The 23,848-nt window shown below is 38.8% G+C and overlaps 1 protein-coding gene across 1 annotated transcript; it reads right to left on the reverse strand.

The window, feature by feature from the left end:
• Nucleotides 1-2,425: 2,425 nt before the first annotated feature.
• LOC110966370 (adhesion G protein-coupled receptor E5) lies at nucleotides 2,426-19,016 on the reverse strand. The gene is made up of 17 exons (XM_022215703.2): nucleotides 18,924-19,016; nucleotides 15,265-15,342; nucleotides 14,729-14,881; nucleotides 12,967-13,107; nucleotides 12,344-12,484; nucleotides 11,850-11,893; nucleotides 11,521-11,631; nucleotides 11,272-11,425; nucleotides 11,063-11,182; nucleotides 10,786-10,985; nucleotides 10,521-10,688; nucleotides 9,173-9,367; nucleotides 6,716-6,933; nucleotides 6,364-6,522; nucleotides 5,191-5,359; nucleotides 4,910-5,011; nucleotides 2,426-3,166 (listed from the first exon to the last, which is right to left on the reverse strand). Exons 1-17 carry the CDS (start codon nucleotides 18,952-18,954, stop codon nucleotides 3,125-3,127), a joined length of 2,226 nt encoding a protein of 741 aa, XP_022071395.2. The 5' UTR covers nucleotides 18,955-19,016; the 3' UTR covers nucleotides 2,426-3,124.
• Nucleotides 19,017-23,848: the final 4,832 nt, after the last annotated feature.

The raw sequence follows: 23,848 nt of genomic DNA on the forward strand, positions 1-23,848 counted from the left end.
CAGCACACAGCAGAGAGCAGTGCAGGTTGCGACTCATAGCTCCTGCGTCACCATACCAAGGGTGATTCATCAACCCGGGAGGCAAAATGTTATGTAGAGTCTGATTTATGATATGATAAATTTCATGGGGAAAGGAGGGAAGTAATTGTTCGTTTTGAGGGACAATATTCAGAATGCCACATTAGTGAAGTTGAATTCCTTTAACTCCACGGAAGTACAACTAAAAAACAGTCCATTACAAGTAAAAGAACCACATTTAAACTGAGAAGTAGGCTGTCATCTTTAAATTGTAGCCTGTAAAAAGTAAAAGCACAGCAGAACGGCGTGTGTCATGAGATAATTATCACTTTACGTGTAAGATTCAAAGTCAGATTCAGCTGTTTTTGAAGTGGTTCTGTATTACTTTCTTTAGTGTGTAAAATATTGTAATCTGAAAAATAGCTGTCAAATAAATGTAGAGTTTAAAAGTTTAACTATTATGAAAGAAAAGTGAGGACATTTTCCCCTCTACAAGTGAAAAGTTGAATTCATAAGCGGTAAAACACAGCCCAGCTCACTTCAGACACGAAACGTTTTTGTTGCTACAACAATTCTTAGTTTTGTAGACGAGAAAATTTCAAACACACCACAAAAGCAAAAGCAGTCGCATAAAAAGGTTGATTTGAAATCCAAAGGTTGGCTCCAATTTCCTCTAAAGATAACATCTTTGATTGTTTGATCAATTGTTATAACAGTAGAAAACTTTTCTACTGTAGAAAACTTTAAAAGCTATGTGTGTGTTCAACCTAAATAACGTCTCAGATAAATAGTGAAGACCAACTATGGAATTTATAAATGCAATTATCAAAAATTATGCATATAGTAGGACAATTTAAAATAAATAAACATATATAAATCACATTTTCTACTATAGTAACTTTGAAAAGTCCCACTTCTAATGTTGGTCTGTCTGAATGATGAGCTTGAATCTATCTGCCTGTGTTATACAGTATGCTCTGTATGCATTTATGTGTTTGTTTGATGCAGCCAAAGCTAATAAAACATACACTTGGGAGATTTGTTGATGAAGCTTTAATAAATTTTGTGATGTATAGTCTTTAAAGAAAACAATACGAATAACAACAAAGTAAAAAAATAAGTTCATATAGTATATTCTAATAACGAGTTCTTACATTCACAAAAAGCTGCATAATGCATGTAACTTTTTCACATAAAAATACATTTTGCAACGCACAAATAAAACGTTTAGGTGGTCATTTTTTTAAAAATGCAGCCACGCTTACGAACCGAAGAACAATCTAGCTGTTAAAACCAACAACTTGGTGGCTTTAATCAGGTTTGTACACTAGAAAGTGCCAAGAAACTGAAATCTTAACAATCAAAATAATCTTTCAAGTAAAAAAAAAACAGATTTAAACTCCCACGATTTGTTCCCATTTTCTCTAAAGAGAACATGTTTTACAAATTTCTATAAAACTGAAAATATAAAAAGATATTTTCACAATGTTCAGGTTCAGTAAGTGAGGCTGGTCATCAAGTCTTCTTTATTATTACATGCACTGTGCGAGTGACAGTGTGCTGGATCATCGACGTTTGTTTTTACAACGGAAAAGTGCAATAAAAATAAACTCAGGTCTGTACAGCTCCCATTACTGCTGAAGTTCGCATTTCAGGGAAGTGACTTCAATCTTACAGTAACTACCAATGTGTGCAGGCACAGGCTAACAGCTATAAAAAGAACATAATAACAAAATGGAAATTTATTCCATAAACACAGGTTGATTGCAGGAAGCTGCAGGCTTATCAGAAGGGTGGGTCTGTTTTTGCAAATTGCCCAGGCAGATTTGTTTACTTGGTTTACAATTTCAAGAATAAGAAAAAAAAAATCACATACACCTGTGGGAAAAGGGCACAGCTCAATTGTAAACCAAGATAGACTCTTCAATAATAGCCACAAGTGATTAAAAATCACTTATTTTGTTAAGGAATGAAAGTAACAACAGACATAAAATCTCTGCAGGAGCCCACATGGGAACACGGGCAATCTCAGAGGCACTTCATGGGTAATTTGCATCATCAGTCAGTTGTTTCTCTCCCATCACAACATACTGTTGAATACAGTACATGAAAACAAATAGTATCTGAGAAGATCCCATGAACACAAAAAGCACGCCCACCCTTATTTTTACATTAAACATTTATATAAAATAGAGTGCAAACTGTTTTCTTGTGCTGCTCATATTTTCTTGCAGCCGACATTATTTAGGCTTTATCGTCTGCACGTTAAAATAAATAGATCTATATTAGTCTCACTTTGAATCACTTTGAAGGGAATACAGCTTATTTTATTATTGTGATATGTTCTTGTTGAACCTATGAGCTTCACATCTTGAGCTCCTCAATAAACACTTTTAACAGTTGCCGGTTTTTGTTTTTTTTTTTGCCTGTTGTCACATAAGTAACACGTGTATCGGATTATTCTACGCTCAAATAAAAATCAGTCCTTCCCGATACAACTGGATCTACAGAGAGTGCTGTAGAATATTATCAGTAATGAAAATAACTAAATAAATGAGGTAAATGCCAGACCGTATGACCCATAATGTAGCTGATTGACTGATGATGCGATTCAGTTTACTGGATTTAGGTTTATGGCTTCAAAGTTGTTAAAATGTTTGGTCCCGTTATTTCACTAGTCTCTGAAAGACTGAAGTTTAACTCCATCTGCAGCAGTAAACAACCAATCTGGTGGATGAACTTTTAAAGACCAGTAATACCTGCCTGCAGATCCACAGTACCAAAGAGGATTTTTCATTTTGATATGAAAACATTAGAGAAAATTCAGAAACAGCAGTATAATTTTGTGTATCACAAAAACAATTTTTAGCTTCCTTTTCCTAACTCATAAATCAATCAATTTAATCAATTCATTTTGCAACCCCTGTGGTGGGTCCAAACTCCCAAGTAAAGAGCCACCACTTTCAGTGTGGTTTAAATGGACACATATGATAAAATAAGGGACTGAATTTTTATTTGAAGTGATTCAGACCTTTAAAATCAGGGCCAAAATAGGCCGAAGGTGTGACAGTCTGTCTTTCTGGGGAGAATTAAAGAAAAAAGTTCCTCATATTTGAGATTCTCCGGTGTGCTGCCCACTTCGAGAACCCTGAAGAAAGACAAACCACATCATCAGAAACAGCAATTATTGAACCAAAGTAGCAACACACTGTAAATATACTTCATTATAAGTAAAAATGTATCATATTGTCTTTTTTATGCTGCTTCACTCTGCATCACTACAATTCACAGGGAGTACTGCACTTTTTACTCCTTTATGTGACAGCTGTTATTAGACACAAAAACATACGATGTGCTTATAAAATACAGCACGTTGAGAAACTCAGAAATGGTGGTTTTGGGCTAATGACACTGTGCACTAAATGTTTTATATACTTGTTGCCTTACAGCAAAGACCAACATATGACAACAGAGTTGTGAAGCTGCGTGGTAATTTTCTTCTTCCCTCTTCATTTAGACCCACTAGACCAAACTCCCTGACTGTATAGAGTAGTTTAAAACAGCTTCACCTCATACAGCTACAGCAGCAAGATGCTGTTTTTTCTGCAGACTTAGTTTTAGTTTTGATGAGCATTTTTGGACGTGTAAACTCTTCGAAATTTACATCTTTTAATGCTTTTTAACATTGAGTTGTGGCCAAATTATTTTTATTGTTATTATTATTATTATACAGCATTGGGCCTGTGTGGATGGGGGTGAATCGGTCAAGCAAGTTTGCCTTATTTTTTTCGTTGCAAAACTGATCAAGGGGTCATGGGCCATATGTTCTCAATTGGACTGAGGCTGGTTCTCTGATGTAGCCAAACCAGAAGTGTCATGTTTTTGTTGTTAAATTGTTTCTGTGTCGTTTTGACTATACACTGCCTCTCTGCTCTCTGTCTTGTTAAAACAAAACAAATCTTGCAGTTCTTTTTGCAGACTGCATGTGGTTTCCCTCCAAGATTTCCCATTTTAACCTCCACCTTTACAAGCCTTACAGGTCTAAAGCACCCCCCACATCATGATGCTGCCACCACCATGCTTCACAGTAGGGATTGTGTGCGTATGATGATGTAACATTTCTAAATGAAGCCTTTAACTGTATTTGAAGAGATATTCAGAAACTTGTAAATTGTATTTTTTCCATCTTCTGATGTGTGTTTGATAGAACCTTTTCACAGAGTTGCTTGATGTGTTCTTTTGCCTTCACAGTGTAGTTAAATCACTTAAGATACATTAACTGCACTCTTTTGATCTCCCATTCACTAATTGCATGACTTCTAGAAATACTTAGGCGCACCTGTGTTTAATTATGTGAGTCACTTTCAAGAGGGTGACTTATGCATTTTTCATTTTTAATAAACTGACATTACTTTGTCGAATTTAGTTTTCACTTTGACCTGAAATCATCTTTGTCAATTCTTGCCCAAAAAACCAAAATTAAATTAGCCATACTGAAATGCAGTAAAAACGTAAAACTTTCAAAGGGGAAAAACACTATTTATAGTGACTATATATTACTTCTACTTAAGAGAAGGTTATTTCTTCCACATGTGTACTGGAATGAAGCTTCTGATGCATCAACATGTAAACAGTATTTTAGTTATACGGCTGTTAAAGATTAAGCTAACTAAATTATTTCATATTATGTTGGGAAAATTGGTGCTTTAAATTTGTCATATTTTGTCAGCTGATCACATATTTATAATGGGAAATTTAAATCTGCAGAGTAACCAGTAACTACAGATGTAAACTAAGTGTAGTAGAACAAAAATTGCACTGAAGTGCTGTGGATGAGTAACTGTTCTCAAATATTTTTCAATAGAGATGAGTAATATCTCTGCATACTTACTTGTGAGTGACTGCTGGAGGGATTGGTGGTGCTGAAGTCCGAGTATCTCTTCTTCTGTGGTGTGCAGATACAGGAGAGGAAATGGGCGTACTCATCTCTCACCTGCAGAGGGCATCAGAACATCAGAAAAAAAAAAATCTGCAGCTGCCACCTCTGGCTCAATATAAGATCTTTGCCATCACATTTTATCCTTCAGTTGATTTTTTCTTCTTTTAATCTATTGTGGTAATGTCTCGTGTCAATGCCAAGCTTCACACTTATGCAACCCTAATATATCCTACCTGTTTAGACAGCAGGCAGTGCATGATGAAGACCAGTGCACCCTGTAAGCTGTTGAGAATGGTGAAGATATACGCCACCACTGTTGTTCCCTCTTGAAACAAGAAGGCCCCAAACACCCACATCAGACCCAAGATACACATCTGGGCTATAGCTGTCACTGTGAAAGCTCTGCAGAAGGAGAAAGAGGATGGGACATGGAGGTGAGTAAAGGAGACACAGACAGAGAGATTATCCATGGATGACTCAGTTACTGCTGCACTATCTGGAAAACCCCTCAGGAGTGAAAGGAAAGAAAATAGACGATGACAGGGGGAAAAAGCAACAGAACAGAATTTTGTTTTTATCAGGTTACTGTCAATTGCAAGCTTGTGGAAGAAGACAAGCCAAAGGCGACTGATAAATATGAAAGATTAACATAAAAGGGGCCCAGTATTGCAAAAACTCTCTCTGCCAAACCCCTCTGCATGGGCTCTTTGTACTATTCACTGATGTGTCCTTATTTTCCCTATGAATAAGGGGATCAGGTTTTGATTTCAATCCCGCAGAATCAGTGAGTGGTTCTTTTAAAGATTCACCAACTTACCCATGACTCATTAATCAAACAAAAACACCCAAAATGTGAACAGGATACACATTTTTCCACTGACACAAACCACACGAACATTTGAAGCATAATCTAATGCTTTCTGAGTTTTTCTTTGACTGAATAAACTCCTTTCTTGCTTGCTTTTTGCACAAAAAGTTCAAGTTTCACAATTCCTTGGACTAAATGACACGTCACTGATTGATGAATCATTGCATCCAAAGGGAGAAGCTTTTTCATTTTGGCTCCGATGTGTTTTGCAGCTGCACATTTTTATTCAGAGTGGAGTAAAAAAAAAAAAAAAAGAAGATCAAACTGCAGAGAGAGACAGGTTTTGGGGGTAAAGCCTCTCAGTAGCAGCCCATCCGAGAGAAGAGTTCGTACTATCAAAACATTCCCTCCGTTTTTCTGTTTACAAAACTCCCACATTCTTTCCATCAAAGCATTTCTCAATTCCAAAGCTGCCCTATTGAATCTATATATGTTTTATCTTAGTGCCTGGTTGTGCAGTGGGGAAGGCGAGGGTAACATTACAACAGCAGCAGAGATCCACACAGTTTGACACACGTTCAAATAAACACAGACTGACTTAATTTTGTGCAGCTTGGAGAGGTCTGGGTTGAGGCTGGTGAACTTCTGGGCGAGCTTCCACACAGTGACGATGAAGAAAAAGACATTCAGGAAGATGATGAGGCAAACGGGGCCGTAGAAGCTCCAGATGAGGCCGTGTTTCAGGGATAGCCAGCAGCTGCAGATGGGAGGGAGGAAACACATGTTCAAGACAGGGTGTTCATTACGCCATGGAGACAGATAACGGCAAGTGTGATTAATCCACTCTTACTATGACGCAAACAAGATACACACTCGTCTCTCTTATTTTCTCTCTTTCACACAACAAACAGGTACTTTCCGCATAGTTCACCCTGTACTAACACACTTACTACTCTTCAGTGCCGTATCCCGTTGGTCTAATGATGCCAGATATCATGACGATAGCAAGAGGTGCCCCATAACCCGTGACGTACAGGTAGACGGGCCTGATGGTGGCATTAAACACCAGGACAACCATACGGTACAGCTGCACCCCTTCTAGCAGCATCCATGTGAAAACACCCAAGAAGAAGAAATGAAGCATCGCTGCAACAGACCTGCAGCCGCCCTGTATGGAGAAAAAACAGGTGTCAGCGCTTTCAAAACCCACAAAAAATAAGATTTTGAATTGAAATTAGTCACACAAATAGAGATTTTGGATCATCTTATTAAGGTTACAGTCATACTAACTGAAATGAGCACAGTGGTGGAACTAGTAGAACTATCTTTCACTTTAGCAAAAGCAGAAATACCCGTATATGTCCTTCTTTCCAAATGAAAAAAAAAATGCATACTTACACACATTAGTTACAAATAAGTAAAACACCAGTTCCTCAAACTGTACGACTTATTGGGACATATGAGGTAATTCTGGGAGCTTCAGCAAAAAGCAGCAAGACTTCTCTTTTATGTTCTTGAAGAAGCTTTTCAGTTCTAAAGAAGGGTTAAAGCCTCTTGGATGAGAAGTGAAACATCTTCAAAAACAAACAAGGAAAGGTCTAGTTGCTTCCTACTGAAGTTCCTCGGATTACCAGCACCTAGATGGTTGAACTCTACACAGACATGTTGGGTTAAAACTGACAATTTCAAGCAACACTGTGACAATGGTCCTCGCTCAATTCTAAACTTCCCTGTTCTCATTTTGTGAGGTTCCGCACCATCGTGAGCATAAGACCTCTTCAAATTTGACCTTTTTCATCAAACATATGCAAAGTGATATTATTCCCATTCTCCAAGGTCTAAATTAACTAAATATATCAATTACTTTGATCTTGGACCTTGGCTATGCCTGCCTCAAGAGCCATGTAATGTTATTGTTGACGTTTTTCAAAAACGCTGCAAAATTCGAGATATTACGTCCTTGTTTTCATTGTAGCTTCCCAGAGGTTGATGCTGTAGTATTGAAAGTGGTACCAAATGAAAGCCAATAAAATTGTTCTTGCATATGGTAGTAAACACATGAACACCTGTGTAAGTACCTGTGAAGTACCACAGGGACAAATTTGACAGTTCCAAGAAAGCCACATTAAACAAGTGACACTATATGTATTAGTGACATCCTATCTGACAGTTTCTCATGCAATATATGTGTCAATGCAGTGCTATCATACTACCACGTTGATTTTTTGCAGTGTCCCAATTGTTTGTGCATTAAAATGAGGTAAAATTTACACAGGCTGTTGAGGCAGGCATGGCCAAGGTCCAAGATCAAAGTAACTGGTATATTTAGTTAATTTAGACCTTGGAAAATGGGAATAATATCAGTTTGCATATGTTTGTTGAAAAAGGTGAAATTTGAAGAGGTCTAGTGAGCATGCTCAAGTGTACTGTCTACGAAAAACTATATTTTTTCCCTTTTTGTGCCTCAGGTAAACCACAAGGGTATTCTACAGCAGTGTGGCAGGAAGATGGGGTTTGAGGTTTAATATCACACGAATGCTCTTAAAGGGGAACTTCGTTTTTTTTCAACCTGGGGTCTGTTTCCGTATGTAATTTCATACATGTAAGTGATGGAGAAATGAATTTTCGACATAGCTCCAGTATTTAGCCAGGCAGGCAGCTTAGCAGCTCAGCTAGCAGCTCGGCTAGCGGAAAGTATGGGGCAACTGGCCCCCCCCACGTCAAAGTCCGCCCTAACCTGCTTTTTGCCCCACACTGACCGGCTCAGATGGTCTCAATGAGTGTCCCACAACATACTAGAGATGAGAAGTGAACGAAAACCTCCACATTACCTGGCGATCGCTCTTTGTTGTGGTCTGTATCCAAATCTCAGGACGCTAGAAAGCAAATCTCGTTCTGAAATTGCGTGATAGCTCGCGCCAAAAAGCACGTTAGGGCGGACTTTGCCGCGGGGGGGGCCAGCTGCCCCATACTTTTCGCTAGCCGAGCTGCTAGCTGAGCTGCTAAGCTGCCTGCCTGGCTAAATACTGGAGCTATGTCAAAAATTCATTTCTCCATCAGTCACATGTATGAAATTACATATGGAAACAGACCCCAGGTTGAAAAAAACCGAAGTTCCCCTTTAAGTTACTGTTAGTATGAAACAGGCTCTACTTTGTAGCTTCTATACCTTAAGATGGGCCTCATGTGATGCAATTACACGTTAAATGCAGTTTATTTATAGGTATGGACCGCATCCCTCACTGGCACATGATGTTGCTGTGAGCACAAATGCAGTTAAATAAAAGATAACACTTAGCTCCAGGTCCAGCTGTGTCCAGTGGGTCAACCAAATGTAAACATCAAATTTCATTTTTATTCACTGCATTCCATGTAAGTGAACTCACAGTTTGCTCCTACAAACATACCTCAGGTTTAGTTCGAGAAATGCCGGCCAGGAAGATGAGATCAGCTAAGAAAAGGCAGATGCAGAGGTGCAGGTGGATGGTGGTACGAGTGCCTTGTATGGATCGGCAGAACACGAATGTCAGGATGCACAACACCAGACACAGCAGGGAGATGGTCAGCCCAATCTTGGTCACCAGCAAGAGCCCAAAGGTGTGCTAGAAGAGAAGACATGACGTGAGTAACCGGAGGCCGGTATGGGTAGGTTAATCGGCTGGTGTAGCTATAGCTGAGTGAGTTCATGAGGGAAAAAGAACTGCAAGTTTGTTGGCCATCATACTTTCATTAGTAGATCAGACTATCCCATCTCCAGATTTTTGCTTTTTTTTTTTTTTACATGCAAAATGCTCCCTTGTGCCAGCTAGTCACCAACTGGTAGGTAGTTTACAATGGTTTTAAAAGATGATTTTACATAGATACACATAGATATATCTAGATAGATGGTTTTATTTATCTATTTATAAACTTACTGACTGCTTTAGTGGTCACAAACCCAAATGGTAATGAGGTCTGGGTTGAGGTTGGTGAACTTCTGGGCGAGTTTCCAGACAGTAACAATGAAGAAAAAGACATTCATTTTTGTTTTACAAAAAAGCTCTAAAAACTCAATGGTTGGTGAAAAACTCTCTTCTTGCCTTTTACACTGCATGCAGTAATTTATTAGTAATGCTTGTTAAAACAGGTTCCATGCGCATCTTTAGTCTGCAACTTGGTCATGGTATTTGGGTTTTGGTTTTGTTTTCTGTGTAGTTCCTGTTTTAGTTTGAATTCCCCTTCTCTTGCAAGTTGCTGGTGTTTCCTTGCCCCTTTGACCCTGTTTCTCCCCTCTCTGCATTTCCTAGAATGTTCTTCACCTTTGGCTTATCTCCTCAATATGTTTTCAGTGTGTAAGTCCATTTGTTCCATTTGCTACTTTCTTGTGTTAACTGACAGTTACCTGCCTGCTCGTCTTTTTTGGCGTTATTTGGATTTGTTTAGATGGGATTTGTAATGTAGATATCATGTGGACTTCGACTTAGTTTTTTTTCTTTTGTTTCTATTTCTGTTAACCTTTGTTCGTAACATTTTATTAAAGTTTTGTCTCTATCTGCCTGCCTTGAGGGTTTACACCTGGGTTCGCACCTAATAATCTCCTGACACAACGTTACGAGTGAAAAACTATCATGTCTTTGGCTGTCAACCCAGGAAGCATTTTTGTGAAGTTTTGTAACATCAGTATGTTCATGGTGTAAGAAACTAATAAGCTAAATGTGTTGAAGAAATTGACATTTTATTTAGGTGTCTATTTAGGTGTGTTTAACCATTTCTTACCTCCATGGGGTAAAGGGCCATGAGCACAGCAAAACTGCTCAGATGTTTACATGAACACAAAGTGTGTGTGGCATTAGAGTGCTGCGGTGAGCAACCAGCTGTGGACCAGACTCCTGTTTCATTCCAGTATGCGCAGATGTACTTCATCTCAGAGGACTCCTCTTTGTCCTAAACCAAAACCAGTACAGCAAAGATGCGCTGTTAATCGAAAATGATCGAGAGAAATGACACATCAGATAAAGTGGGACCACTGTAAGGGGCCCACCTGTAGATGTCTGAGGGTGATGTTAACAGCACGATTCAGTTTCTGAGTGGACGGGTTGGAGACCACAACAGACACAACTCGGGAGGACACCTGGAAGGAGGGTTCCACACCATCTTTATTAGGTTCTTTGAGATCCTCAAAAGACTCATTCATGGATTTGTCAAGGTTCTTGTAGGTCAACAGTGCAGCCAGAGCAAAACCTGTGAAAGACATTCCGACTATGAATATATTGTGGTTGAAAAATGTGACTTTTTTATGAAAAGAGAGGAGAGGTTACCGGGGTATGTTCCCATCCCAGCTGCTGTTGTCCAGTCAGTGTCGAGGCTAGCGTTTTCATTCATCAAATGGATTGGTCCAGTTGGTCGGGTCTTTCCTCTTTGAACAGCAATCTCTACATCTATTTAGGAAGATAACAAATGGTAAACCTCGTTAGCTGTTTTCAGATGTGCGGATCACATAATGAGCTTTTGGATTAAATTTTGCTACCTGTCTCTGTGGTCTCTATCTTGGTTCGGTTGGCTTTGAGCTGAGGGCCGATCAGCAAAATAGAGTGCTCCATTGTGTTGAGCAAGTCGGTCACACCGTCACTGCTGCCCAGTTGTCTGGGAGACAGGATCACCTCAGCAGCTGTGAAAAGTTTCTGTCCAAGATGCAGGACATGAGGGACATTGAGAATCCCACCTGCATTTGCATGTGGTTTAAGAGTGAGTGTGTGTTTTGTGTATTTTTTCTGACCTCCAGTAGCGCTTCTCCATCAACCTTCCCTACACCAGCAGTGCTTGGGTTAGACAGACTCAAACAGCTGTTTCTCATCATGGACAAAATGCCTGCCAGGCCTCCAAGCGACTATGAGAAAAAGAGACACAGAATAATGAGACTATTCAGCTTTGGTGAAGATCATGTATACCAAACCCTGCAAGGCCATAGAGTGGTGCTTGAAATAAAGAAAGGGAGCTGAAATGTAATTGAGGACAACTTAAAGATAAATCCTCTACAGCAGCTTTTAGAATTTTTTGTGTTTTTAATTGTTGCAATTATGCTCATAATTGTGCAGTAAATCTTACCTGTGAAGGCCTGCTGTTGTTACTGAAGGTATCACAGTCAAGCTCTAGATGACACAAAGTGAAACATTCAACTGTTGTCACATTTGACATCTACAGCAAGCAGAAGAGTGTGAGAAAATCTTCACAGAAAAGCAACAGTACTAAACTGCATCTGATCAGGATTGTAAGACAAACCACAGGCTGCCTGGAAAGAGGCCAGTCAATATAGAAAGTACAGAATGTAAAGCAGGCTTTCACAACCAAGTTAACAAAGCAAAACTACAAGGAATGAGACTTAGAAGACTAACTGGGACTAGTGCATGACATTTTATCCCTTCGCTGATATGGCATATGTATGGTGTGATTGACATTGTACTGTGTTTAGAAGGTTAAGTAACGAAAGTGTGAACCTCTAGTTCCTTTATATGAGGAATATGAGGAAATAAAGATATGTATGACAAAATTTATCTGAAATAAGCAAAGGAGATGAAGGGAAACAGAATTCACAAACTCACGTAAGCATGGTGCTCTTTCTTTTCCATAATTGGTGTAACCTTTGTCACACGTGCACCAGTAACTCCCATCAGCATTCTGACAAGTTCCTTTCTTTCCACAGATGTCTTCGTTTTTGTCAGCGTCATTGCATTCATCTATATCTGAATGAGGACAGAAAGATAGACGGTCATTACTCTGAGATGAGGATTTTGTTGAGATAAGTGGAAACAAGTTATCAACTTCGACATGCATAGTAAGCAGAAGAGTGTGATAAAATCTTCACAGAAAAGCAGCAGTAGTAAACTGCATCTGATCAGGATTGTGAGACAAACCACAGGCTGCCTGGAAAGAGGTTAGTTAACACAGAAAGTACAGAATATGCAGCAGGCTTTCACAACCAAATTAACAAAGCAAAGCTACAAGGAGTGAGACTTAGAAGACTAACTGGAACTAGTGCATGACATTTTGTCCCCCCACTGCTATGGCAGAAATATGGTGTGAATGACACTGTACTGTGTTTAGAAGGTTAAGTAATGAAGGTGTGAACCTCTAGTTCCTTTATATGAGGAAATAAAGCTATGTATTACACAATCTATCCCAAATAAGCAAAGGAGATGAAGGAAAACAGAATTCACAAACTCACCTAAGCATAGTGTGCTCTTGTTTCCATAATTGGCGTAACCTTCTTCACACTTGCACCAGTAACTCCCATCAACATTCTGACAAGTTCCTTTCTTTCCGCAGATGTTTTCCTTTATTTTAGCGTCCATGCATTCATTTATATCTGCATGAGGACAGAAAGATAGACGGTCATTCCTCTGGGATGCTGATTTTGGTGAGATAGGCGGAAACAAGTCTGAATATAGAAGGTATTGCCTAAGCCCACAGGGGAACAAACATCTCTGCAGCCGTGTGAGTCTTTCAGCGCTGGCAAAAGGATCTTAGAGGCATTTCTGAGTTTTCCTGGCAAACAGTGTCGTGAGATGCTGTCTTGCCATTTCAGGATAGTGAAGAGCTGTAATTAAAACTAGCAGGAGGCTGGAGATGGCTTTGCTGTTTAGGTCAGATATAATCATGATGACGCACAAGAATGTACGACCTTTATTGAGATCATCACAGGAACTTAGAAAATTTCATTACAAAGAACCCCACTTTATTTGGTGTAAAATTCCAAAGATTGTTGTCAGAGCGTCTGTTCTTATTATGTACTGACATTACCATTACAATCTATGGTTGTAACAAAACAAACAAACAAACAAACAAACAATAAATAAATAAATAAATAAACATATTTCTTCTCGCTTCTCAGGGGTTTTGGTTTTGTCTGAGTGCAGACTATTTGTGGCAAAAAGTATGATGGTTTTCTACTTATTTAAAAACACAAATTACAAAATAAAAACAATGCTTTCTCATCAGGGATTTGGTGAATTCCTGAATTTGTTGCATTTTGAGGTATATTTTGTAGGGCTGACACTTTAGCTCAACATTAGTAAGATTAATTTCTATAATTAATAATACTGTAGAATCTTAGCCTTAAAATTCCTTATACTCAGCCAAAGTTGCACTTTTACATCATTTTTTGTAGGGTTTTAACCTTATATATGTAAATTACTCAAGTAAATTCACACCAAAAAACAACACTATAGGGTGTCAACAGCAATATTTAAACTTGATAATGTGGCACGTCAGTCACATTTTTAACCCGTGAAGCACTTTGGCACTTTTCAGATGCGCTAAATAAATAAACTGTGGCTCGCCTTCACAAGCAGCAGTCAGTGGAGTTATTTTGATAAGCTTTAAAGTGGCAACAGACACATTTTCGAAGCTTATAAGGAACATGTCTATTGTTGTTCTGTAGACGTTGTGTTGTGCAATCAACATTTACTTCATAATTTTCAAGCTAAAGCAAAAAACCCTACTGTCAGTCTAATGTCTCTTTCTGTTGGTGAGAATTTAATTTCTTTAAATGCTTCTGTTGTAGAGTGACGAGTGTGTGATGAGCTTCCTCGTTCACATTGACATTCACTCTGTGCACACTCAGTTTCCTGTCTGTTTTGACAACATTGTTACCCTGTTATCCATTCTAACAAAGCACATTTGTGAACTGAATGGAGATGTTTGACAAAAAGCGGTTGCGTAAAATGTGGAAAACGAGCTTAAAATAAAAACTCAAACTCGTCACATCAGAACCCACTTATTACCAACTGGGTGGAGCCAAAATTTCACTTTAAATGATTTTGCACACTAAGAAAACACCACTGCTCTCCTTCACAGTGTCCAGGGTTGCTGCCGTTGCTGCCGTTGGTGTATCCAGCATGACAGGTGCAGTTGTAGCTCCCAATCACGTTAGTTAAGAAAAAGACTGGAGAGACACATCTCACTGACACACAGACAGACACACTTACCTTGGCACTGTACTCCAGAAAATGCTGTGAAGTTTTGGCTAGGACCACCGTGTTCGAACCCAGAAAGACACTGACAGTAGAAGCTGCCTAGTGTGTTAAAGCAGTTTGAGTTTTTCCCACATGGTTCCTCGATTTCTTTACACTCATCTCTATCTGTAGATTTGAATACAGGAGCATGAAGAGATCAGTACATATAAAACACAACATTTTCTGTGGCAGCGTTTTAGTTTTTGTCTGATATTTAAATGTTCTGTAATCTCTCTCATTAGCTGCTTGTTTACACTGCTAGATCACTGCCAAATGCAGTGATCTAGCAGTGTAAACCTCTTCCACTGTTGTTTTCATTGTAATCCACTCCGGATAAAATGCCTAAAATGGAAAAACGATGGGGAATGTCATCAAAAAAAGTGATTTTTTTCCTGCTGGACTCCAGCAAGTGGCATTGCATTGCATAACATGCGCACCATTAGTGTTTGAGTTTTGGTGGACAGAAACAAGACAGTGTACAGGGTTATTTAAAAGGATGGCTGACTTACCCACACATTTATCATTTTCATTCACGGAGTAGCCCAATCCACATTCAGAGTCACATTTTCCCAGCAGACACACTAGTCCTGCAGAAAAAGAGAGAAAAACTATTACTTTGATAATAATTCAATAATCTTACAATCTTATTAAGGTTATATAAACTTTCATTTCAAATAACCTTAATAGGTTCACTTTTGAAGGGACATTTGAACTGATTGTGGCTCTTGATGTATCATTTGGCCAAACACAAAATCAGTCACTCTGAGGGACAACATGGACCCATAAAACCCTAAAGTAACCTGTGGGCCCATTCCAAACAAGCAACACTTATTGATTTTAAAAAAATTACTATGAACTGTGAATATAAGAATCTGTGTAATTTCTGCCCCTTCCATTACAGCATTTTGGGTTGCAAACTGTTGGTCAGACAGAAGAAATTACAAGCTACCAACTTAGGATTTGAGAAATTGTGACAGGCATTTCTTGCTGTTTTCTGATGTTTTACAAACCAAATGGTTGATTAAAGAAAAATTCAGAAAATAGCCTGCAGAAAAATCAATAATGAAAATAACCATGAAGAACCTGTAATAGTTCAAAGAACCACAAATATGTGCATGATTTCCAATAAACAAAGACACTAAAAAGATTAAAAATATGTGTAAAAAATACCACAGAAAATGTCAACTGTAATGTTAGCCTTTATTCTCTGTACATTTTCAGTGGTGAAGTTGTACAGAAACGTCTCAGAAATCTCATTCAGGCTATTACAATGATCTTTTCTAGCTTCCAAAGCTTAGTAATGGTTCTAAGTAATGATATATTTGTGAAATGTAGGGAACAGAGAGCAATGGCCTATGAATCCACAGTGGGAATGTGGATTATACTTCGTTTTAGTGTCATCTACATAAAAGGCGTTCCTGTCAGCCTCAGCTGTACTGTGTTTACTGCTAACACATTCACCTAAGACTGGGCACACAGTTAGTATTGCGACTTTGTTTTCTTCCTCCTGTTAAACTCCAACAACCAGCCCCCAGACACACGTCAGTCACATTTTTCTTGCTAAATGAGTCACTGATAAGGCAGAAAACAGCAGCCTGCACACATGGCGTTCAGCTCTCCCAGATCCTTCGTCTGCATTTCCCTCCTTCGATCACAATGAGCCTTCTGTTGTTGTGTGATGAGGCTGGAGCTCCCATAGTAACTCCACAGGAAAGCAGACAGTGGCAGTGAGTGTGTGAAGCACTGTGGTTATGTTTAATGATATGATGAAGCATCTGTAGACAGAAACTAGGCCTGGATATATTCAAAGACCAACTTTATGCTCCGCTCACAGCTGACTTCATTCACCAATAAGCTCTGCTGTAAATTAGAATAGTTGTGTGTTGGATATACTGCGCTCACTGTGTGTCTCTTCTGCCCCCTATTTCTCTGTAAACTGTGTGTTGCATTTCTCTGTCTCCCCTCTTTTGCTGATTTATATTTGGGCTCTCTCTAAGCGAACTGTTTCCGTTTTTGCAAACACTGAGGCTTGTCTGTGTTTCTTTAGCCCGTATGTCACATGTGAGGCAAATGTATGCATGCATGTGAAACCCACATAACCCACAGACCTCATTTAATCTGATTATTAAGTGCTATTAAGTCACATGTTTACTGCTCAACACATTAATTAAGGAAACGTTTCAGTTTACTAACCCATGAAAGATAGATACTGAAAGAAAGTGGAATTTTTTTTGGTTTATTTTGTATCATTATATTCACAAGCTGCTGATTAACTTCATCTTTGTGTTATTTGATGAGATCACAGTAGATTTATCTGACATTGTCACCACTGGAGATAAAACTAATGAGAACAACAAGCAGGAAAACCAAAATGTGTCGAAAGAAGCTAAAACGCTCATCAGCACTGAGGGAAACTGCAGTGTTTGGTGATCATTTTTAATGAGTCGTTTGATCAGAGCAGCTTTAATAACTTGTGTTATATTGAGTGCTGAGCAAACAATAGCGTGAATGTGAAAAAGAAGCTAAATTGATCAGTAAATAAAGAAAATAATAGATGAACTGCTGGGAAATGTTGGTGCAGCGGTCAGCGCTGTCGTCTCACAGCAAGAAGGTTTGAATCTGCTGCTCAGACTTTCTGAGTTTTCATGTTCTCCCTGTGTTGCATAGATTTTCTCTTAGAGCTTCAACTTCTTCCTAAAGATATTCCCAGTAGGCTGGCTGGTGATACAAGGTGTGAATATGAGCATGCATCGTGTATGTTTTTGTGCTGGGGGTGCAACTGGCTGCTGATTTGTCCTGGATGTATCGCTTTTCATCCAGTTGTATGAGACCCGTGATCCTCCACAGGAAAAACTTAATTTTAGGTACTTTTTACTGATTTTATACATTTCCTAATGAATTTTTTAGAATTATTTCAAATTTGAAATAACATTAAAAGCATTTAAAATGTCTTTGTTTCAAACATTTAACATATAATATTGTTAAAATACATTCATAAATGTATTATAGTTTCAGAAATATTTCTTTATAATTTAAAGGAAAACAGTTTGTAAATTAAATTAGCTACAATGAAAAGAAAAACAAATATTATGTCTAATTTTGCTTTAATTTGTTTGCTAAAACAAGATAGATACACTATCTATCTATCTATTTGATGGTTATTTCCCATCATTTTCCAATAGGTTTAATACATTACAGTTCTTTTGTTTGTTTTTTACTGCACCCTTCTTTAGTATAGAATTTGACAGAATGGATAAATAAACTTAATATTGGATAAATAATACTTTAGAGGTTTATATCCCTTTATAAAAGATGACTTGAGGTTTAGTTTTACATGGTAATTCAGTCTATCAAGTTTCGTTTTAGATATGACATGTCCTTCCAATAGTATACCTGTGTGTGTTGGCAAAAAACACGATCAACATACTGTATCGTATAACATCTAAATAAATGGAATTAGATAGAAGGTGGACTAAAGTGGCACACCGTTCCAATTTTTAGCTTAGTTTCTGAAATCCACCTGAAAAATGACCTCTTTTTGTGGTGAAGCTCTCTCTAACCAGCTGCACCACAAATCTACACCGCTTGTGTGGTTTATTCAAACTAGGCCTGAAGATGGTTCCTGCTGTGAGTCATTGCACCATCAGAGTTTTGTACGTTGCAGCAGCTCATTCATGCTCTGGGTTTATGCAAAGCTGACAGCCTGAGAGCTGCTCTGACTGACCTGGTCAATGTTATATCAAGTCTGGTCACAGAGGTTTTTTACTCCACAGCAATCACTCTGACCTTTGGTCCAAAACCACTGCAAGAAAACACAGTTGGGGGGCAGAGCTCACTGTCTGGGAGGGTTAACATGACTGGACCTACCCATGTCAATTAGACACAACATTTACTTCTACTATCAAATCCACAAGTTGTAATTCATTATATTTAGTATATGACAGTGAGAAATTCAAAACTTGGAGGCTACTAATCTGACAAATTGCAAAGTTTCACATATTTCATAACAGAGTATCTGACAAAAAGAAGAAGTACCTCAACTGAAGTGTAAAACAGTTTTCGAACTTCCCTGTACTTTTTGTTTCTTTTTTTCCCCCCTCAGCGGTCACACATCCACCCAGTTAATCACACATACACACACACAGTATGCTCTCATTGATAAACTCACCAAGAAGAAGTAGGTCCTTTTTAAATCCCATGTCAAAGCCAAGCAATATTCCCACCAGATGTTGACTTCAGAAAACCAGAGCTGTGAATTACTGTAATCTGATCCAGTAATTAGAAGTTCACAAAGGTCTCAAAAAGTCTCACAAAAGTTCAAGAAAGATCTGTAGTCCAACGTCAATAAATCCACACAAAAAAAATCTATCAGAGTGAAACAATTAAAAAGATGTGTCCTTCTTGTAGAGGATATTTCTATGTGAGGCAGGAAAACAACAGTGAACCTTCACCAGCTTTCTTCTCTCAAAATCAGACTCTCAGTCTGAGGCCCCCCCCCCCCACCAGCCTCGCTCTCCCTCTGATTCCCCACCCCTCCCTCTCTCTTTCTCTCTCTCTCTCTCTCTCTCTCTCTCTGTCTCTCAGTCTAAGTCTTTTGCTTTCTCTCTCTCTCCCTTTTCCTCTCTTTCACTTTATCCGTTGGGTCTTGTCTCCCTCATGCCACTCTTTTAGCTCTTTTCTTTCACTCCATATCTTTGCCTGTGAACACATTTCTCACACTGGAACCGTATCACATTGCTTGTGAACATAAACCCCCCTCTGTCCACACCAGCTTTCCCTCTATCGCCCCAGTGGCCTCTATTTCAGGAGCTATTCACGACACTCTCGACGAGAGACAAAAAGAGAGGAGGGGGGAACAGCGACTGAAGCAGAGGGCGATGACTAAACACTCAATCTAAACAGCTGCTGCCGTACTTGGATTTGGCCAGTAAGTAATACGTATATCCGTTCCCATTCTCCCCCAACTTCTACCCCCTGCATCTCCCTCCCACTTTTTCCTTCGTTCCTTCTTCAGCCCTTCACCCAGTCCCAGTCACAAGCCCTCTGCCATTTTCTCAACCCCCCATCCAGACAGCAAGAAACAGACTGAGGCGGAAGCAGGGCTGACCTCTATTAAAGAGAAATCTGCAATGAGCCTAAGTGGTGTGGTTAGGGGAAAACAGTGTGGTAATACATCATTAAAAGGAAGTCTATGAACTAATAACATGCTGCTCTGAGCTACATCATTCAACGCATAGGAACTACATAAAGAAATGGTGTCTTTAAGAGAAGATGAACGAGTAGAAGCGGCAAAACTCTGGAGACTAAATAATGAAGCCAACATAGAGTGCAGAGAACTGCAGTTCCTCAAATGGCCACTTGAGGCTGCTTAAAAAACGCTAGTTCCAATAGACCCCCATGTTAAAATCACAAGATTTTATAGCAGAATTAAACATGTATAACACCCTTACAAAAATGTTTCTGTCTCTATACTTAGTCATCCCATATACGACAATTGTATAGAGTTGTGACTTATTCATACTACCTGCTTAAATGTATTAAGGCCTAAAATTATGCAGAAATTTTTCCTCATTTTGTATTATCCAAAGAATTTAGGAGTGATGCCAAGATGGCAACAAATGGAGACACCAAACACCCATGACTGACGTCAAAAAGGGTTAACTATCTTTATATACAACCATTGTTTACTCTGATTTTAATTAAAATTATCTAATTTTGATAATGAAAAGGTAGCATCAGGTTTTCCCATTGTCATGTAAAAGTTAGCTGTGTTTTTAAAATATGTTTTCCCTGATATTTCAGCATTAAGAACACACTGATAATGTTTTGTAATGTTATTTTGGCTACATTACCAGAGTTGTGTAATGTCTCAAATCCAACGAAAAACAGAGCCTCTAGTTTACTCCTACAGCACCACCTTCACCAACCCACACAGGCGAAATACTGCACAAAGACATGCTGGTCATGAATCATGGTTAACTTAACCTGTTAACTGTATAAACTGTCATCATGTCTCAGAAAGACATTCATTTACAACAAACTGGATTCTCATTTACATTTTGAAAACATATTTTCTGCCAGATCTCTTGTTTGTGACGTTTCACCAAACACATTTTCAATCAAAATATCTTTGCTATTCATATTATTATTTACAGTTGTTCCTTTCCAGCCAACAATTTATGTATTATATAGGTCAGGGAGTCATCACCCTGGTAAACAGAAAATAGACGAAAAACTTAAACACGATGTGTAAGGGTTATATTTTACAGAAACAGCTATTTTGCTAAAGTTAACCAAGAAGTTTCAGTGTTTAACTTAACCAAGATTCTAGCATGCTGTTATAGTTGTTGAAAACTGTCGACCGAAGTGTGACATTTTCAAGAAATGAATCATGTAATTTTGGTCTAAACCAGACCAAGTAAGATGAACTGCAAAAAAACAAGCGAAAATAAACTAAGTATCACATGGATGCAAAGTCCTGTGACTCTACAAACTGGAAGCCATTATACCTATAGAAAGTATTTTCCCCACCTTGGAAGTTTCCCCTTTTATTGCTTTTTCAACATTGAATCACATTTTTTTTTTGAACTATAAATAAGCTATGAGACTTTGCAAGAAAGAGATCAGTGAGAGAAGTCACCAAGACAACCTATGACTACAGCCTCAGCAGTTCAGACGGGAGCTGATGTGCATACAGCATTTGTTAGTTCTTCACCAGTGAAACCCTATAGGAAAGTGAAAAGAGAAAACTACTGTTAAAAAGAGTACACCACAAGGTATGTGGGAAAACTCTTCTGCAAGTGGAAGAAGTTTTTTTGGGTTTGATGAGACTGAAATTGAGCTTCTTGGACATCCAGCTAGTTTGACAAACACTAAACACTGTACGTCATCACAAATGCACAATCCCCATCCTACCTTATTTTGGTAAGAAAATATATTTTCTTTCATTATCTTTCCTCAAAATGTAATGTTGAACGCAGTTTAGTTGAGCAGGAAAGTCATTTCTTGGGAGAGAAGGAGGGTAGACTTAAAGTATGTGGTTAGTTAACACAGGAGCACTGACCATAAAACTATTGCTCTTCCGTTTTTTTATTATGGAAAGTCTAAAAATAAGCCTCTGCCCTCCAAACTCTATATCTGGATTATCATATTTCAATCCCATGTTACACTGCTTTGGCAGGTGGAGGAGCCAGACAGACCTACTATTTGTAGTGACATGCTGAGCTATGATGGATAATCACTGCTAGCAGCGGGGTGCAGTAAATCATTAGCTGAATTTTGCTCCACTTCTGATGCCAGAAGACACATAAACACAGATGCAAAACACAGCAGCTGTGGAGGAGAGGGCAGAAACCTTTACAGAAAGGTTGTTTGGGGATTTTCAATCAAGTGAGAGTGAGAGGAGTTGTGGTGTGTGGTGAATAGACTAAGAACATAACATAATAAGTAAGCGCAGGAGACTTGTTACTTCCAAAAGTGGGTGCTCTCTGTTGTCATGGTAACTGTGTTGAGTTGACCAAAGCAACCACTACCACAAGATCTGTGCTAACGTCTTCAGTGTGTGACGCAGATGATTGGTGTAGATTAAAGGTTATCGGTTCCTGTTGCATGCAGTTTTGAAGAAAGGTATGCTGTGCAATCTCGGCCTTTCTCCCTTCTTTTTCACAGAGAGAGAAAAGCCTGCTGATGTGACCTCCTTTCCTCCTCCTCATTGTCTTTCTCTGGCTCGGCTTTCTGGAGCATCATCTTGACTCTCTGTCACTGGCGCAGACAGAAAGCAGACAAACGGAGACAAATGAGCAGACGCATGGAGACAGACAAATCGCAGTCACATGCAGGCAGGAAGATGATGGGAGAATACAAGGCCACGTCCCTTCAGCATCACTAGTAAACAAAAGGCTAAATAAAAACAGGTGCACCATGTGTCTGTGTGTGTGTGTGTGTGTGTGTCTGTGTGTCTGTGTGTGTGTGTGTGTGTGTGTGTGTGTGTTTCAGTCTTTAAGTGAGATACTTTGACCTGTTTATGTCTGAGTCTTAGTGAGTGTCAGACTATGAAACCAACTGCACTAGTGTACACTTCAGTGCTCCCTTATGGAAAGAGTGTGTGGTTGAGTGTATGCGCTCATGTTGGCAGCCACTAAGCATTAATCCCACATGCACTTAATGAACGTCTGCCTGTTGTGACCATCAGTCATCCAAAAGAAGGAACCGTATGGGAAAAATGTGATCTGTCAAAAGGGCAAATGTTATTTATACTGGAGTCGCAGCTAGCAGTGATCATTGGACAGTTTTGAGAAAGCGTTGCAGTTACGTGGATCCGTCAGTGTGCTGTTGGGAATCGCCTGTGTGACACATTTTCATTTGATTAAAATAGTGAAACACCCTCCTCACTCCTGGCATAGCTTGGATTAGTGTGCTCATCTAAATATACTCATGTGTAGGCCACTATCTGCAGCACCACATGTGACACATGTTGCGCAGAAACATGACGTAACTGAAGATTTTTTCCTGTTTCCCTCTGCAGAGTTTCTGTCCTGATGTGCGAGTAAGGTTTTGTTCATGACTAAGCTTTGAGAACTGCATGTGTTTGTTTTATAAGGCAGATGATACGAAGTTACATAGTTATATTGGCCAAAGCGTTAGGCCCCAAAATACACTCTAAGAACTCGATTTGTTAGAAATACAGAATGTACCAAAAGTACCCAAGGGCTTATTTTAAGGTGTAATATAATCAATTGTACGCATAAGGTTTGCTAAGCCGCTGAAAACATCTGCAATAATAGTAGCAATAATAATGCTAATAATGTCAAACTTTACTTAATTTATTCGTATTAATGTGTAAAATGCAATACAAAGTGTTTTCCATAAAAGTAGAGAATTATAACATTCCTGTTAAAACACTAAAATAACGTAAAAAATAAAGAAATAAATATTTTTTTGAACATGATCCCTTCACTTCTCTTTTTGTTTCTCCATACATTTATATTGCTGCCATTGTATATCACCGGCCTCTGTGAAGGTAAGTCTGGCTCTGGAGCTGTACATTCTGATCTGTGGCCGTCACCTCACCAAACCTCCGGTGTTTATTGTTCT

This window comes from Acanthochromis polyacanthus, chromosome 3 (assembly GCF_021347895.1).
Source record: "Acanthochromis polyacanthus isolate Apoly-LR-REF ecotype Palm Island chromosome 3, KAUST_Apoly_ChrSc, whole genome shotgun sequence".
Lineage (NCBI taxonomy): Eukaryota > Metazoa > Chordata > Actinopteri > Pomacentridae > Acanthochromis > Acanthochromis polyacanthus.

Coding starts and splice junctions, on each gene's coding strand:
- LOC110966370 (XM_022215703.2), bottom strand. CDS start 18,954: ATGGGATTTAAAAAGGACCTACTTCTTCTTG. Junction 11,426..11,520: donor ATGGAGAAGCGCTACTGGAG/GTCAGAAAAAAT, acceptor CATCTTGGACAG/AAACTTTTCACAGCTGCTGA. Junction 9,368..10,520: donor TGGCCCTTTACCCCATGGAG/GTAAGAAATGGT, acceptor CTTCTCTTCTAG/CACACCTTTGGGCTCTTGCT.